Source organism: Callorhinus ursinus, unplaced genomic scaffold (assembly GCF_003265705.2).
Source record: "Callorhinus ursinus isolate GAN/ISIS: 27379988/994484 unplaced genomic scaffold, GSC_fseal_2.0 scaffold9, whole genome shotgun sequence".
Classification (NCBI taxonomy): Eukaryota; Metazoa; Chordata; class Mammalia; order Carnivora; family Otariidae; genus Callorhinus; species Callorhinus ursinus.
In genome coordinates, this window is record NW_027397071.1 from 6,194,358 (window position 1) to 6,212,984 (window position 18,627).

At 37.7% G+C, this 18,627-nt stretch overlaps 1 protein-coding gene across 6 annotated transcripts in view; it reads right to left on the reverse strand.

The window, feature by feature from the left end:
* MAGI3 (membrane associated guanylate kinase, WW and PDZ domain containing 3) overlaps positions 1 to 18,627 on the reverse strand; it is a 235,716-nt gene that overhangs the window by 101,779 nt on the left and 115,310 nt on the right. The window contains exon 1 of one of the 6 annotated variants that reach the window (XM_025872451.2): positions 162 to 246. The exons of the other annotated variants lie outside the window; for them this stretch is intronic. Coding sequence (XP_025728236.1) covers positions 162 to 207 — 46 coding nt within the window. The 5' untranslated portion in view covers positions 208 to 246. Of the gene's footprint in view, positions 1 to 161; positions 247 to 18,627 lie in introns of those variants that run through there. 6 annotated transcript variants of the gene reach the window in all.

An 18,627-nucleotide genomic window follows, 5' to 3' on the forward strand; every position in this document is an offset into this window, starting at 1 on the left:
CTCATTTTAATTTCCCCCATTTCAGGCTGCTTGTTTTCCTTTTACTGTTTGAAAAGTAATTCTGCTAGTTCAAGATTATGGAAGCAAAGTAAGAATGGTACATGTCGGATTTCTGCCTACAAACAGCTAACATTAACAACATCTTCTGACAGTAAACCTACCTCTTCCTTCCTGTTGCTTTTGCTCCAGACACAACGTTAAAAGCATTTTGTGCTCTCTGAAGTATCTTAGCTCCTTTTGAGCTTTGGCCTGTAGAGAAGAAAATTCTTAAATGCTCATTTCTTACAGTCTACTTAGCTCTGCATAAATGTGATTATGTGCTCCTTCCATTTGTCAATCATATACATCTTTAAAAAAAAAACGTGAGCTGCTCAGAGCATTCTGTGTCCCCATAATTTCCTCATACAACCTTTGTTTTAGAAATCTCTAGTTTTGGGGCGCCTGTGTGGCTCAGTCGGTTAAGCATCTGCTTTGGCTCCGGTCATGATCCGGGGACCCTGAGACAGAGCCCTGCGTCAGGCTTCCTGCTCAGCAGGGAGCCTGCTTCTCCTTCCCCCTCTGCCTCTCCCCTCCACTAGTGTGTTCTCTATCTCTCTCTCTCAAATAAATAAAATCTTAAAAAAAAAAAAAAGAAAGAAAAATCTCTAGTCTTGGAACCACACCTAGAGATGTGATAAACTTTTAAAAATCTGTTGTCCTCAAGAGCAAAAAGCATGGGCATAACCATGTCCTAGTTCTCTTTACTATGGTGACTACAGGATAGCCTAGTGACTTTCCCCAATCAACTGTTCCATATAACTAGCTCAACACAACGAACGTTACTCAGTAGTCCTTCCCCATTAGACCTAGCGGTGTATGTAATTGCTTCCTCCACCTCTTGAGCTCTATGGTAGTAAGAGAAAGCTGCGTGCAAGTGGTAAGAGAGTACACGGAAGCTTAACTCCAAACTGGCTCCTTGGTTAAGGCAGGATGCTCCTAAAACAAAATAAATCAAATGGTAGTCTACCTGTTGTGAAATGTAAATGGTATTTGAACAAGTCTTCTCTAGAAAGTCAAACCTACACATTTCACAGTAAAATATATTCTCTGACACAGAAGTTACTCAAAGGTATTTTTTTAAAGATTTCTTATTTATTTGAGAGAGAGAGCACGCACACAGGTGGGCTGGAGGGGCAGAGGGAGAGGGAGAAGCAGACTCCCTGCTGAGTAGGGAGCCTGCTTGCAGGGATGGATCCCAGGACCCTGGGATCATGACCCAAGACAAAGGCAGACGCTTAACCAACTGAGCCACCCAGGTGCCCCCAAAATTATCTTATACAGTTGTTAAACATACAAGTTTGTCAGCTGAGGGCCAAGCCATGGTTTGTTTTTACAGAGTTAGTCCTAGTATCTAGCACACAAAATGAGTGAATCAGTTGAATTTTACATTTTTGATTTTTCATTTGACCCTGTCCATCCTTGAATACATGAAATTTTAGAAGAGAATACTCACCTGATAAAGCACTTTTTAGTAGTCTGTATACAACTTTATCCTAAACTGTGTTTCTTAAACAATGAAACCGATTTTATTTTGACTATCAAAACACTAAAATAAATTTACATTGAAGCAGCATGCACTTGTAAGTCTTTAAAAGGAGGTTTAACTATAGTTTATATGCTAATTCCTTAAATTACATTCTTTATTTATTAATAGTTTTAAATGTATTCACAAAATGGTATCTGGTTATCCTGAAATATAAAATAAGGCTAAATTAACCATTCGTATCTACTGTGTTCTAGCACCACTGGGGATAACAAGTCCAAGCAGGAAAAAACCCCCAAACCCTTCTGCTTTTCCTGGGGGGAGGGGAGGGGAAGATGCAGGAATGAGAAGAGGATGGGAAGTAGAGATCACTAGGACTTATTTTAGAAATGTTATTATATATATTACATGCTGTGAGTTTTCACCCCCATGAAAACCTTTGAGGTAGGTGTTACTTTTATTTCCACTTCACACAGAAGGGGCTGAGGTATAAAGAGGTTGAGTAACTTGGACAAGGTGACATCATTAAAGGTAGCAGACCTGGGATCTGAACCCAGTCAGCCCGGCTCCAGAACCTATACTGGAGTACTGTGCTAAATGCCCGGCCCCCACCTGTCTGTCTGTCTATCTATATCTTTTGACGAATTTCTTCTCTTGCAAAGCTCTCTCATTAAGACCCTACCCTTCCTTGAAACAGCTGCAACTACTATGTAAACAAGGATGCACCCAGTCCTGGGTAGTAGGCACTTGGGGGTGAAGCTGGAAATAAGAGTTCACCCAAATGAAACCTGAAGGCTCTCAGGGAAGATGAACATTGAAAAAGACGGTTCAAACACAAGAGCATTAGGAAAGATTAGCATAGAGCACTGTGGGAATCCACTATCTAGATCCTAAGTCAGGGCAGCCCAGGAAGACATCACTAAGTAAGTCACACTGGAGCTGAAACCTGAACGAGAAACAGGAGCCAGCTGGGCCAAAAAAAAGGGGTGGGGGGAGTTGAGGGAATGGGACATGCAAAGACGCTTACCTGAGGTGGGAAGGAACACAGTGATTACAGGAAGGGAGAGAAATCCAGTATAGCTGGTTCTTAGAAAGTGAGGAAGAGTTCCCACAAGCTGAGACAAGAGTTCCAGGGACCCGTGGGTTGAGGAGCACGTTACAACAGTAAGAACACCAACAACTGAAGTTTGACACCAAGGCCCTTAATAATTGCTTTAAGCTAACAACTACGGATACGTTCTTACTGGCCACCTCTACATTCTGTACTTCAAATGCCATCTCATTATTTCTGTTCTGTCTTCTATCTCTACATTTACGGTCCTCAAGTTGGAAGACCCACACTTACTTAAACCTTTATGCCTCTGTCATTACAGGCAAGTAGGAACTTAATGAATTTTTTAAAATAATGTATATAATTAAATTCTGACTCAGTCCCAAATCTGAAAAGCATGAAATACTCTGGAATCCCTTGAGCCATTTCAGTTTTTATAACTGGTCGGTGTGCAGCACTGTCCCGAGTTAACAGTTTGAAGAAACCCAGACCGAAGCAATGATGCAATGTTGCCATCTCCCGCAGAACACTGCTGTCACCTCACCGGTCAGGAGAAAGCCTCCTGCTCATGGAGGTCACATTCAGTGTTGATTTCTTCCCCAGCTTTATGGAGATATTGTTGACATATAACACAGGTAAGTTTAGGGTGTACAATGCAATGATCTGATACACATATGCTGTGAAATCATTATCACAATAAGGTTAGTTGGCACCTCCAACCCCTCATATAATTACCATTTTTTTTTGTATGTGGTGATAAGATTCAAGATCTATTCTCTTAACTTTCAAGTATATGATACAGTATCATTAAATTATAGTTACCATGTTAGGTATAGTCATGTTAGTTACAGTGAGTCACCCAGAACTTAACTCATCTTACAGATGGAAGTTTGAATCCATTGACCAACATCTCTCCATTTCCCCCACCTGCAGCCCCTCGTGACCACCATTATACTATTTCCATGAGTTTGGCTTTCCTAGATTCCACAAATAAGAGAACACACAGTATTTGTCTTTCTCTGTCAGAGGTCACATTTTTTGCCTATATTATATATTTATGGTAATAGTAGATTGTTAAAATGGAAATGTCCATTCTCCACTGGTTCCTGGAAGCAGCCATCATAAATACATGGGTCACATTTCATCTTACCTCCCTGGGTCCTACGTCACTGGCAATCTGAGGTCAAGTCTGCTGCTGCGTACCTGGTTCTTGCCCTGTACACCCGAGAAAGGTCTTCTTTTTTCCCTCCCTTTCTTTCCTTCCTTTCTTCCTTCCCCGCCTCCAGAACTGAGAGCATAGCTAAAGAAACAATTCTTTGGTTTAGGTAGACTATACATCTGAAAAATCTCTGAACTGTACCAAACTAAATGTGTTCATTCCCGAATGCCTAATACTGCATATTACATGTAGAATTCAATGTTAATGCAGCACTGAAACTGCTTCATTATATTCAAATTTTGTATAAGTAAAACACATTATCATGCTTTTTAAAGAAGTTTTGATGGTTTTTATTTGTTTAAATAAAGCAAGTATTTCAGGGTAGGATGTATTTGCAAATAACAATCATTTCGCTAAAAAAAACAAAAACAAAAACAAAAACAAAAACAAAAAAAAACTCTGATGCATGGCCAGGGATCTGAATTATAAAGAAAAAGAGTGGGTATCCCAGAGGAAAATGCCATTGTACCTTTGTATGTTATTACTTCTGAGGCAACTATACAGGTCCTGTTAACACCCTGCCCTACCCTTCAAACCTCCATCTCCAACTATTACCCCTACCAGTTTCAGTTTTCTGTCTACTCTACCTGGCACCCCTAAGTGTTGTGTACATATAAATACTGTCAGAGCAAAAGGTCTGCACACTGGTCACTTGTCCACCTGCTCTTTGAAGCCAAGATTCAAGGAGAACTCAGAAGTCTGCAGTAAGAAGCTCCTGTATTCATCTCTCCTCCCTGCTGGTTCTTGCTACAGAACAGTGGGGCACACTTCGGCCTCCCTCACTGGGTCTTAGGCCTGTGTGAAGTCAGGAACTATGTTTCGTTCATCTCTCTTCTCTACAATGCCTAGCATAGCGCTGAGTAAATACTTTTACCCAACTGATACTTAAATAATGTGGTTGCTATACTGATAGACTTTTAAATGGAATCCATCTCACAAAAAATACTTTTACTGTAATTCTCAAAGACAAAGAAGTCCTTTCATAAAGCAGCAGCATTAAAAATAATGTTTTCAGGGCGCCTGGGTGGCTCAGTTGGTTAAGTGATTGCCTTCGGCTCAGGTCATGATCCTGGAGTCCCGGGATCGAGTCCCACATCGGGCTCCCTGCTCAGCAGGGAGTCTGCTTCTCCCTCTGACCCTCTTCCCTCTCGTGCTCTCTATCTCTCATTCTCTCTCTCAAATAAAGACAATCTTAAAAAAAAAAAAAAAAGAATTTAAAAAAAATAATGTTTTCAGTATAACAATGTGGTCAAATGCTCATGATATATTTTAAGTGAGAAAAGCAGGTCGCAACACAGAATATTCACTGTGATCTCAAACTGAAACAATCTCAGGACATGCAAATAAAAAACATACACAGGAGAAACTCATATTTAAATAATTAAAAATACTTAAGAGTATTACCACAGGGTATAATTATTGGGTAATTTTTCAAACGTTTTCTTTAAAAACTCTTTTCCTCATGGTTTTTGTATTTGCAAATTTTTTACAGCGAAAACCTATTACTATAATAAGAAAAAACTTTTAGAAATTAGACTATTTTCAAAAACTGTGCCCTTCAAAGATCATTAGTGGAAAAGGAAGCCTGACCCAATGGACTATTATAACAAAAAATATGCCAAAGTTCTATGTGAATGCTGAGACTATTTGTGTAGGGTTTTTTTTAATCATTTGTTTTTAAGTATTATTTTTGGGGTGCCTGGGTAGCTCAGTCCGTTAAATATTATCATTTTTGAAGTTTTTAACCTAAAAGCTGCTTTTATCTAAATGCAACTTTCTTTAAGATATCAACATCTCAGGGCGCCTGGGTGGCTCAGTCGGTTAAGCATCAGACTCTTAATTTCCACTCAGGTCACGATCTCAGGGTCATGATGACATCAAGCCCCACTTCGGGCTCTGTGCTGGGTATGGAGCCCGCTTAGGATTCCCTGTCTTCCTCTCTCTCTGCCCCTCCCCTCACGTTTGTGCATGGGCACTCTCTCTCTCTCTCTCTCTCTCTCTCTCAAAAATAAACAAATAAAAATAAAAGATAAAGTGAGGTATATAATGAAAAATAAGTATTATTTTCACCATACTAGGTTAAATTGCAACCATTTTGCTTTTAACCGAAACTCTCAATTGATAAGCTACCGAACTAAAATCTACCTTCGAAAAACAAGACAGAAATCATCAATCTAGAAAAGACACGACAAAAATCACAATTTTCCCTTAAGAAGTCATTTATCAGGAAGAGCAAAGTAAAATGAACCTTCCTAGCAGAAGAGAGTGGAAAAAATAAGGAATAAATCATCAAAAGTGGGTCCTTTTCTTTTTGAAGCTTTTATCTGATGGGATCATGTAGATTTAGTACTTAAAGAAAAACAGTATTTGTAAAGTGCTATCCTGTGGCTATTTACAATTTTTTCTTTGTGACACTCATGTCAGGAATCATTAGCAAACCTGTCATGATGCCAGATAACCAGCGCCTGGCTGGCACACCAATATCTGAATCACAGTATTAATGCTTCATCCTTTTGACAAGAGGGTACAAAGCCATCTATTGTGCCCTGTCATTTTCCCTGAAAACAGAATAACTGGGTTCAGTAGTCTTTGCAAATCAAAGTTATGTGCATCAACAGAATGTCCAAGACTTGAGGTGGAAGATCTGTTACTAAAGTTTCATTATAACAGCTGATACAGACAGCTGAAAGGGAATACAGATGTACTTGATTAGAGATCTGACGAGAACAATGACTATGAGAGAATTCATATTTTTAAAATGCATCATTATGTAAACAATCTCAATCTCTGGTTTGGGTAGTAGGCTAAATATGGCTAATCACTATTAAAGAAGCAATTTCATAGACTCTTTCTCTGATCGGTTTTAAATATAGGAATTTATATGAATCCTTAGAAATTTTCTAAAGCAGATGGTCACAGGTGCTACAATTATAGTATACACCAAAAGTGATCTGACTCTAGTGGGAATCGACACTCATTAAACAAAATTCTTTAAGTATTTCCCATTTCATTTCTAATCTCTATGTTTAATCAGGAACATATTTTAAAAGATTTTTGAAGTTATTCTTACAAAATATGGTTATGAAAAATGTCAAAATTCCAAAGAAACATTTTGGGGGATAAATGGCCCCTTCTGTGCCCATCCCCCTCTCCACTAAGAATTCTTTCCCCCACTCACCCTATCTGTAAGACTGACTGAATCAAGACCTTCCAGAAAATGTCAACATAAACGAAAATGTCAGACGATCTCCAGTCTCCCATTAAAGGATGGGAAGGAAAGAAGAAAGAAATCAATACCCCTAAAACTAAACCAATGGCAAGAAATAAATCTATTCCAAAAGACAATGGAATTTCTATAAATTCCAACATCAATTAGAACTAAGAAACTGCACTCTAAGAACCACAATCAAGAGTACTAAATGGCATTATCTAGCTTGATAATCCTGAATTAGGTTCAAGTACTAAAAGGGAATCTTCTGGGCTATTGGCAGTGTAAGTCACTTTTACCAAAAAAAAAAAAAAAACAAAAACCCCCCAAAAAACCCAAAAATTCTGTCTCCAATATAGAAGAAATAGGATATTATCAAAAATAGAAGGAACACTATATTGTAAACCTGAAACGAATATAACACTGTATGTTAATTATAACGAAATTAAATTAAAAAAAAGTTGAATAAGCTATGGATATCCATCAAAGTGGAAAGCTATGTAGCTATAAAAAAGAAATTAGACTCTCTATAAAAAATTAATCTGGAAAAAAAAAGGAAAAGAGTTAATCTCTGTCCATTCAACATTAACTTTAAAGGATACAAAACAATTTGGACCACACTGAGAAAATACCAGAAGCCGATATGCAATGCTCTAGCTCATAAGTCCAACACATTCTGCAGACTCTGAGTAGGAAACATTTAGAAGGGCCCCAAAGACATCCCCAGCTCATACAGGCTCTGGGAGGGCATAACAGGGCTGAAGGAAGAATTCGTTGGCCAAGCACTGCCATTTTTCTTTTGACCTAGGTTCTTAAGTGGGAGGTGTAATGGCAGCAGGCAAACCTACTTCAAAGCTGCAGATCAGAGTGACTTTGAGAATGGAATGATACACGTTGATCTCCAAAACAAAATGTGTATGAGCTGCTGCTCCCCATTCCTAAGAGCAGGAGACAGAAGGTTCAGAGAGAAACAGTGACAAAGTTCCCAAAATGTAGCTGCCCTTTGCTCTGGCTCCCTCCCTAACCTGTACCTCACCAGACATCTGATGCTACAGAGACTAAACTCTTCCACGTCAAGCTGGAGAGTTCATGTGCTAAGGATAAAAGCCAAGTGGAACCCAGGGACATAGGAAGGGTACTCAAGAAATAGCACTGATGGGCTCTAAGCAGAGAAATAACAAGAGCAGACATGGGCATATTAAAAAGTAACTGGAAAATACACAGGGGAAGGAGCCAAAAACAGCTACGAGGCATACAGTTAAAAGATGAGGGTCACTGTCCAGGTGAGAGATGATTTAGATCAGCAGTGGTACTGGAGAAGAAAAGCAGACAGATTTGAGATTCACTGTTTAAACCAAATATATGAAGAGATTTTCAATACCAAACACTATCTTTAGAAGAAGTAGTTGTGGGCACCTGGGTGGCTCAGTCGGTTAAGCATCTGCCTTCAGCTCAGGTCATGATTCCAGGGTCCTGGGGTTGGAGCTCCACACCAGACTCCCTCCTAAGCTTCTCCCTCTGCCCCTCCCCCAGCTCATTCTCTCTATCTTGAAAAAGTAAATTTAAAAATCTTAAAAAGGAAACAGTCAACAAAACAAAGAGGCAACCCACAGAATGGGAGAAGATATTTGCAAATGACACTACAGATAAAGGGCTGGTATCCAAGATCTATAAAGAACTTCTCAAACTCAACACCCAAAAAACAAATAATCAAGTCAAAAAATGGGCAGAAGACATGAACAGACACTTCTCCGAAGAAGACATACAAATGGCTAATAGACACATGAAAAAATGTTCATCATCATTAGCCATCAGGGAAATTCAAATCAAAACCACATTGAGATACCACCTTCCACCAGTTAGAATGGCAAAAATGGACAGGGAAAGAAACAACAAATGTTGTAGAGGTTGTGGAGAAAGGGGAACCCTCTTACACTGTTCGTGGGAATGCAAGTTGGTACAGCCACTTTGGAAAACAGTGTGGAGGTGCCTCAAAAAATTAAAAAAAGAGCTACCCTATAACCCAGCAATTGCACTCCTGGGTATTTACCCCAAAGACACAGATGTAGTGTGTCTTTGGGGTAAAAAGAAGGGCCATATGCACCCCAATGTTCATAACAGCAATGTCCACAATAGCCAAACTGTGGAAAGAGCTGAGATGCCCTTCAACAGATGAATGGATAAAGAAGATGTGGTCCATCTATACAATGGAATATTACTCAGCCATCAGAAAGGATGAATACCCAACTTGTACATCAACATGGATGGGACTGGAGGAGATTATGCTAAGTGAAATAAGTCAAGCAGAGAAAGTCAATTATCATATGGTTTCACTTATTTGTGGAACGTTAAGGAATAGCATGGAGGACATTAGGGGAAGGAAGGGAAAAATGAAGGGGGAGGAATCGGAGGGAGAGATGAACGATGAGGGAGAGATGAATGATGAGAGACTATGGACTCTGAGAAACAAACTGAGGGTTCTAGAGGGTAGGGGGACGGGGGGATGGGTTAGCCCGGTGATGGGTATTAAGGAGGGCACGTACTGCATGGAGCACTGGGTGTTATATGAAAACAATGGATCGTGGATCACCACATCAAAACTAATGATGTATGGTGACTAACATAACAACAAAATAAAATTAAATTTAAAAAAATCTTAAAAAAAAGTTGTCTTATATTTGAAGTTTACAAAGTCTTGGATTACAGAATGATCTACAAAGTATTTTATTAAAAAAATACAAAGTATTGTCTGGAGAAGACATGTCAGCCGAACCAACAACTGCTTCCAGAGATATTCTGACAGAACTGCTAAGAGTGGAGGTGGGGGTGGGGTAGGGGGAGTAGGCAAATAAAGTAAGATGTAGTGATTATTCCTTGGGGTATGACTTCAGAGTTGCATGTGGTAGATGTTACTGTCAAGCAATCTTTCAATGATCACTTGAACAAAGTGACTCAGTCCATGCTTAGATTATGAGATCATGAATATATGCCAACAGAAAAAGTGAGGGGAAAAAAATTCCACCCTAACTGTACTTGTGGCTGGGACAGCCATTATACATGGATTTTATTTTTTTTATTTTTTATTTATTTTTTATTTTATTTATTTGACAGAGAGAGAAGGCAATAGAGGGAACACAAGCAGGGGGAGTGGGAGAGGGAGAAGCAGACTCCCTGTTGAGCAGGGAGCCCGACGTGGGGCTCGATCCCAGGACCCCGGGATCATGACCCGAGCCGAAGGCAGACGCTTAACGACTGAGCCACCCAGGTGCCCCTATACATGGATTTTAAAACCAGTATCTCAAGCAACTTGGATGGAAGGGAGGAGAGGGGTGATCTGGAAAGCCACATTAGAGAACTCATCCCAGTGTGACAAAATACTCAAGATGTATGTTGAAGAGCTGGAACAAAATGTTTACATGAAATAGTGGGGAAAGTATTTCTAAATTTTACATATATGTAACTAAATTAGATATTAAAAATAGAAATTTGATTCTATCCCTCAAAGTTTAGATTCATGCTGCCTAGTCAAGGGTATTTTTTCAAAGTGTCTTTCTAAAAACTGTGGGGTAGGGGCGCCTGGGTGGCTCAGTCGTTAAGCATCTACCTGCAGCTCAGGTCATGATCCCAGGGTCCTGGGATCGAGCCCCACATGGGGCTCCCTACTCGGCAGAAAGCCTGATTCTCCCTCTCCCCCTGCTTGTTTTCCCTCTCTCTTGCTGTGTCTCTGTCAAATAAATAAAATCTTTGAAAAAAAAAAACAATTGTGGGGTACCTTAACTCCAGGGTCTCCTAATATTTGGATTTTCGTGATATTGTGTATAGAATACCCATAAGCCTTGGCGATCTGAAGAGTGAGGGAAAAAAGACAATAAAAAAGATCACTTCAGGTGTCTAACTTGAATCAGGTAAATCTGAATTCCATTTAAAAAAAAAATAAGAAAGGGAAGGAACAGTTTTGGGAATTGAAGCAAGAAACTGGGTTATGATTCGGGGCATGTTATTTGAGATGCTGTTGAGGCAGACACCATGTGAAAATATCAAGACTTCTGAATTTAGAGCTGTAAATTGGGAGTCTTCGGCTCACAGGGATTAACTGACAAAAACGTGGCCTTGGTTGGGATGTGGGGCAATAAAAATTTCATGCACTACTGATGGGGATGTAAGTTGCCACAACCTTTCTCAAAGGCATGATGACAACATCTGTAGCATGTATTTGCCTATCTTCTCGTGGAAGAGGTCTACTAAAGCTCTCTTCACACATAAACATAAACATATGTATAGGATGAGTGTTCATCACAGCATTATTTACAAGGAACTTAAATGTCCAGCTACAGGTAACTGGTAACTGTAAATGATGAAACACACCTTCAAATACTGATGGAATCTGACCATATTATTGAGTAAAAAAGAGGAAGCTGGAGAACAGCGTTCAGTGCAAAGTGTCATTTATGAAACAGGTGCATGCTTTTTATGTGTTTCTATGCAAAAAGGTATTCTAAAATGTGCTCATCTCTGAATGGTGAGAGGTTAAATGATTTTTACCCTCATCTTTGTAATTCTCTATTTTGTTTGAGAGGTTTATACAAAAAACCCAAAGCATACCATTTTTAAAGAAATCGATAAAGCTTTTTTCCCCCTTTTTCTTAAGTGTTTAAGAATTCGAGCACAATATAATCTTGGAGGTAAACAATAAAAACAGGAGAGGAAGACCACATTGGCTGAGTACAGCTGGCTTTCAAATTTCAGGGCTGTATAACTAGAAACACACTGTCAAACTTGGAGCACCATCCCAGGCTTGAGACCAAACAATTAGGCTAGAGAAGTTAGTCCTGGTTGACCTATGCCTGTAATTTGATTACTGAAATGAACTGTGTGACTGGGTATTTAAGAGATCACTCACAGAACTGGTTTCTGAACCCTGACTCAGGGATTGAGTGCGATATTGTGATTTAGGACATGTTACTGTGAGACCACATCTTAAGGATTAGTAAATTACATACAAGAAAACAGACCAGAGAAAAATAATTAAATAGCCTGATGACAATAAATATATTTCCCATGAGAAAGAAAAAAAATAAAAAGATACAATAGAGATCAGCCTCTCCCTTGAAGTAAACAAAACCAAAAGACAGGACGGTAATAAAACAAAACACCACGCACTGTGCTAGTGTTGAGGCTATAAAAATCATAATGTAGTACCTGCCCCAGTGTTATGGTATCATAGACAAGGATAAACAAATAACTAGAAAACGCAGCTAAGAAGCATGTATAAGGTGCACAAGAGTATGTAGCCAAGAGAAAATAAATAGTTGTGTCTGATGGGGAAAGACAGTTAATCGAGGCTGGGAGTGTGGATGGGGAGGATGGAAAAGGAAGCACAGCAGGCATTCTAGGCAGGGGAAGAGCATGCACAGTGGCATGGGGGTAAAAAGAGTGGTGCTTGATTATAAAACTAGTGAAATATCTGGGAAGCTCAGATAACAGAAAGCTTTGCTTGGGAAAACAGAGAGTTGGAATATCACTCTGCAGTGAAGAAGTCACTAAAAATTTTACCAGGGGACCAACATAGCCAGACGTGGTTTAGATGGATCATTCTGGCAACAGTGTAGACTACAGAGACAAGAGAACAGCTGGAGGGCCAGGAGACCAGCGCAGAATGAATTTAGCCACAATCCAATTAATACTGGCACTAGAAGCAGTAATAGAGGAATCAACACAGCAGAAAATTGGATTGAACCAGGAAGCAGTCTCAAGAAACATACACTGAACAGAAGAAATTAACCAAGACATGAAGTGAATGCTTGTAGATTTGCAAAGTGCTCTAATTCAAATTACAGGAGTCACTGAAGGAGAAAAGAAAATGAACAATTAATAAACAAGGAGTCTCGGAGCTGGAAACTTGAAAAATTTAAAAGAAATGAGATTGGAAACAGAAAGGTTCCCACTGTGTCAAGAAAAAGAAAAACAACAGCATCAAGAAGACACAAATTTAAATTCTTTTAGTTTTTTTTGGGGGGGGATCTCTATGCTTCCCAAAAGAAAGAAAAGATATTTAAAGAGTCAAAATCGAGAGAGATTAAGATGACAGCTCCACGGTGAAAGACAGGATGTGATTTGCTTGAAAACAAAGAATCTTTCAGAGTTGTGTGATGGTGGTTAAAAAAATTTTTTTGTTCATCTATCTTTCCTTCAGAGAACAAAGAAAGTTCAAGAAACCCAGAACTCTAGGATTGAAGGTAAAAGAAAGTAAGGTAAACTCTAGGATTGGAGGTGAAAAACAAAACGAAACCTTATAATTTAGAGCTGCTGCAGGCAAATCCTACGTTGTAGTGCTACTGTGATGAAAAAATAAACAGGTGACACATGAAGAAGTAACAAGAGACCTAAGCAAGGTAACAAGACCAATAAATACCAGAAGCAGGCACAAGCCACAAACTACCTTATTTTTCACAGTGGAAAGTCAAAAATTACTGCTTTATAGAAAAACATAAATTGATCACAATTAGGTTGGAAAAAGTCTGTGGTAAGTTCAAGACTAACATCAATTCTTCTTTGTGGCTCCTCAAAAACATGTATGATTATATCATCTTGTTACTAACATTTTGAGTCACTTTTATAATACACACGGCTGGAATTAATGTTTCTAAACTCTCTAAGAAATAATATGACTCGCTTGTGCCTTAACCTCAGTAAATTTCACATACAGTACTTTGTTAAACTTTAAATCTAAAACTAAAACCAAGCCCACTTTTGCAGCTCTTGAAAATACTACCTATCCTATTTAAGAGAAGGACCAGTGGATGACAAAAAACACCACAGAAAATAAAACTATTCTTAATTATTAAGGGCTTTTAAAGAGTCAGATATGATTATTTTAGATGATATCTTATAAGACATATTGGCAAAAATGAAACAGTCATTAGTGATAAGACTGAATGACTGTGCCTTAAGTTTTTGTCTTAAGTGTTGTTACTATTTTTACAATTAAAAACAACCCAGAAAAAGCCCAAACACAAATATGTAGCTATACTTTGTTTATATCTATGAAGACAAAAATATATACATTAATAATGACTGAAAGGGAATTTGCAGAGCTGAAAACATGTTCAGTTCTATTTCTGGGAAGCTGTGTATATTTTTAATATAAAAACAATGAAAAACTGAGATATAAAAGTATTCATAGTTGGCTCTATAAAAATGAAATGCACCATTTTTCTTATCAAAGAATGAATAATAGTTAAGCAGTAAGGCTATATTTATGTGATAACTATTTTAACTAAATTGTCTAGTCAATTCAATTAATAATTGGTGAAGAAACCAATTTAACTGATTTTGTTAAATTAATGATTTCTAATTATTTTAGCCATAATTGTGTATCTGTCATTGAACAATGGTGCATGTATTATAAAATTTAAAATAACTCTATAGCACTGGTTTAAATATTTTTGGAAAAACAGAATTCTATCTTCATAAACATGTTATGAGGAATTCCAGGTATAAAAATGGATTAAGACTGCAGAGTCCAATTTGAAAAGCACTGCTTTTCCAGTATGGATCTACCAGACTAATATACATGAGATTGTTTTAGTTCCTCAAGAGGGCTGCAATATGCCTCAGCCACCTTAAAGGGGGAAACAGAAATTTCTATTAATGACATGTTATGTACTAAGGTTTCCCATAAGCTTGATCAATTTAGGGTAAGATATAACCCCCCATATAACTTCCATTTAAATACAGAATTCTTTTTTTTATAAATTAAAAAGAAAGGGGGGTAAGCCACTAGGAAAAAAATGGCAAAATAAATGACTAAATAAATGCTAATTAAAACACAGATACCATTGGGCGCCTGGGTGGCTCAGTCGGTTGAGCGACTGCCTTCGGCTCAAGTCATGATCCTGGAGTCCCGGGATGGAGTCCCACATCGGGCTCCCTGCTCAGCGGGGAGTCTGCCTCTCCCTCTGACCTTCTTCCCTCTCATGTTCTCTCTCTCTCATACTCTCTCACAAATAAATAAATGAAATCTTTAAAAAAAAAAAAAAAACAGATACCATTTCTTACCCATCAGAATGATGAAACACTCAACACCATTGCTGAGGTTTTGAAAAAACAGGCATTTTTATACACTGTTGGCAGGTGCAGTGGATACCAAGAGTGGGACGGTGGGAACAGCCCAAGCCAGGTGCCCATAGTAAGAAAGAATATGGTCTATAGAGATTTTACAAACCAAAACTTAAAGTTGACTTGCTTATCATCATGTGCCAGTAATTTTTTAAAAAATATGAGCAATGAAATATTCCCTAAAAAATCTTTTGTTGTTCCTAATTCTAAATAATTGTTGTGGCCGCTGTTGTGTTTTAGTAATATTATGCAAACTCAAAGTAGATGTTTTTATTACTTATTTCTTAAACGTTGAATTATATATGGAAGTTAATCTGGAGAACTCCCAGTTTAGCCTCTGATATACATGGACTCAATTCTACATATTCATTTCAGAAATTAAGTTTGTAATGGTTTGATGGTTCAAGCTCCATTTGTGCACAGTCTCAAGCCCCCATGATAGACTACATAGTCCTGCACTGAAACAATAGATTCCAAATAAACAAGGACAGCTGTATGCTATTTCTCTTTTCTAGGTTATCTGTTTTTTTCCTGGTAGGAAGTTTTAGATGAGTTAATCAGACCCCAAAATATTCCCAGACAGCTGGAATCAGCCTCAAACAATGAATAGTAAAACACAAAGCTTTAAACACAGTTATTTAAAGAACAGTGCACGGAAACTGTGGTTAAGGTCATTAACTATACGACAACAAAATGTAAGGAAATGGACATTTACATAGAAGAAGCAAATTTGGAAGAATGGTAGGAGAGACAACAAAAGATGCTACTCTTACTAGAAGAAACCAAAAAGGCAATGTTTATTTGAATGCCTGGTTATAAACTAGTGGATCAAATAACGTCAATATTCACGATCATTCAGTCATTTTTCTCTTCATATTGCAAAAGAAGAAAAAGTTCAGGAGTTTTTAAATCAAATATAATAGAAATTTAAGATGATTTTCTGGCAGAGATATTTTAGTAAATATTTTCTATAATATACTATTTTTAATTTACTTTTACTAGTCATGATTATATATTCAAATGCTCAATAAAAGAAAATAATGCTTCCATTTTGTTTCTATTATTATTATGGTTCATTTTACCTCATAGTTACTACTGAAAATAATTTTATCATATAGAAGAGTGATATACTAAAAATTACCTGCTCCAGACATCAAACACACTAGGTTTGCAGCTGTGGAGTGTAAAATGATACAACCAGCGATGAAGAAAAAAGCAGGGACAGTTAGAGTTTCATAATAACAAAGAGAAACACTGGGGGGCTAAGCCAGAAATTAATAAAAATGGTTACCTACCATGGAAGTGGGGAAAGAACTAAGGTAGGGGGTAGGGATAGAAAAATTGAAGAAAAATTCTAACTATACTTTTTAATATAGTTTGACTTCTGAGCCATACAAATGTTTTATATTCAAGAGAATAAAACCAAGCAAAAAATCAAAATCAGCAAACCTTAACAATGAAAACAAGTGGAAATGAATGAACTTAAATGCATATCAAGTTAGTAACATAACCACATGAAGACAAAAAATATTTCAGGTCACTTTTTTTTTTTTTAAGATTTTATTTATTTATTCGACAGAGAGAGACACAGCGAGAGAGGGAACACAAGCAGGGGGAGTGGGAGAGGGAGAAGCAGGCTTCCCACTGAGCAGGGAGCCCGATGTGGGGCTCGATCCCAGGATGCTGGGATCATGACCTGAGCCGAAGGCAGACACTTAACGACCCAGGGGCCCCTCGGGTCACTTTTGAACAGAGCATTCTGACATATATACTGGGATATATCTTAAGGATAATAAAATGGCAAAGAAATCTTAAACCTCACAAGACAGTTATAGTATTAATATTAGTTTATGTAATTTTGAACCTATTTTATTTGCACTGTACGATAAAACAGGTAGTTATGTAAATACTATTAGGAACCAAGAAGTGTGGCAGAAGACAGAAAACACCATATTGGACTGTGGTATTACATCTGCACAGGTATCAACATGAAGCCATGACTTTAAATACACACGTGCATGTACAAACATAACTAGACAAGTAGTATAATATATATACACAACTTAATTATATCCACTAGAGGTAATGGCATCCCAGTAGCAATGAACATCTCTAATGCTCAGATATTGTTTTCTAAATACCCTTCTCCATTTAAAGGAACCAGGGCTTCTTGAAGAAATGACTGGTTCCAGAACCAGGGCAGGAAAAATATAAGTGAGCATAGTTTATGTTTTTCTGAAAAGTAAGGAAAAAACTAATGAAGGGCTGTCAAAAAGGCACATGAGAGTCTTTGAGAGGCTCTCACCAGCCACTTGAGAGAATCTGAACAAAAAAGAAAACAGTTATAACTGTTTATAACAAATTGAACAAATAAAAATCTATGAGTCCATAATGATACTCTAATAAGAGAGAGCAGAAAAAAAGAGCTCATGTGTAACCAGAGGTGGAGATTATAACACCAAATTCCGTGTCCTCAAAACTTCACATTAAAAGTAGAGAATTATGCATTTATTCTGCCTTTGGGGGAAAGAACTGCTGTTTATCTCCAGCAGAAGAGAAAAATGTGCTTTACATCAGCTAACAGATGCAGAAGAAATGATAGAATTAGGTACTGCCAATGAAATAATTGGTTCAGGCAAGAATCATCAATAGATACACTAAGGCATGTGGTATGCAATTATTACCTCACAGATTACTTGCTAATTTCAGAGGGGAAACGTATATTATAACACAGAAAAGATCAAATTTAGTATTGCTAACAGTCTGACAATCTGACATCCCCCTGATGCAGTACAACATGAAGTTCACAGTACCTCCTATAATGTATCCATATTCTTGTCCAAAATTTTAATTTGAATAGAATCAAGCCATTAGACTTATGTTCCAGTTTACCGGAATTCTAAAGGATAGAGGAACAAGATAAATGATACTACCAAGAAACACTCGGACAAATAGAGGATTTAGAACATTCTGGTTTCTTAAAAAGCCAATGCTCCCTTGTAAAACAAAACAATAACAGACAAAGCATGAAGATGTTCTAGAATGAAGGAAACTATCGAGGTATAACACCCAAAGGCAACATGTGACCCTTGAATTGTTTAGGAAGGGAAAAAAAAATCTTTATAAAACATTGAGATAATTGAGAAATCTGAATATGGCCTGAATAGTAAGGGATATTAAGAAATTACTGTTAATTTTCCTAAGCGTGGTAGTGGTATTACAACAAGAAATGCACGCTAGTTAGAAATATTTTAGGAATGAAGTATCACAAAATTTGCAATTTACTTTGAAATGGTTTGGCTAAACATTCACAGAGGTGAAGAGTAAAGAATCTAGGTGGGTTATATGGGTGTTCATTGTCCTGTTCCTTTCAAGTTCCTTGTAGTTTTGAAAATTTTCCTAACAAGAAGTTGAAAAAATAGAGAATTCTTTAGTAAACACAATGTTACCTAATTCTAGCAATATGTGTTTCAACAGAACACATAATTCACAAAAAGAACTTAGAACTC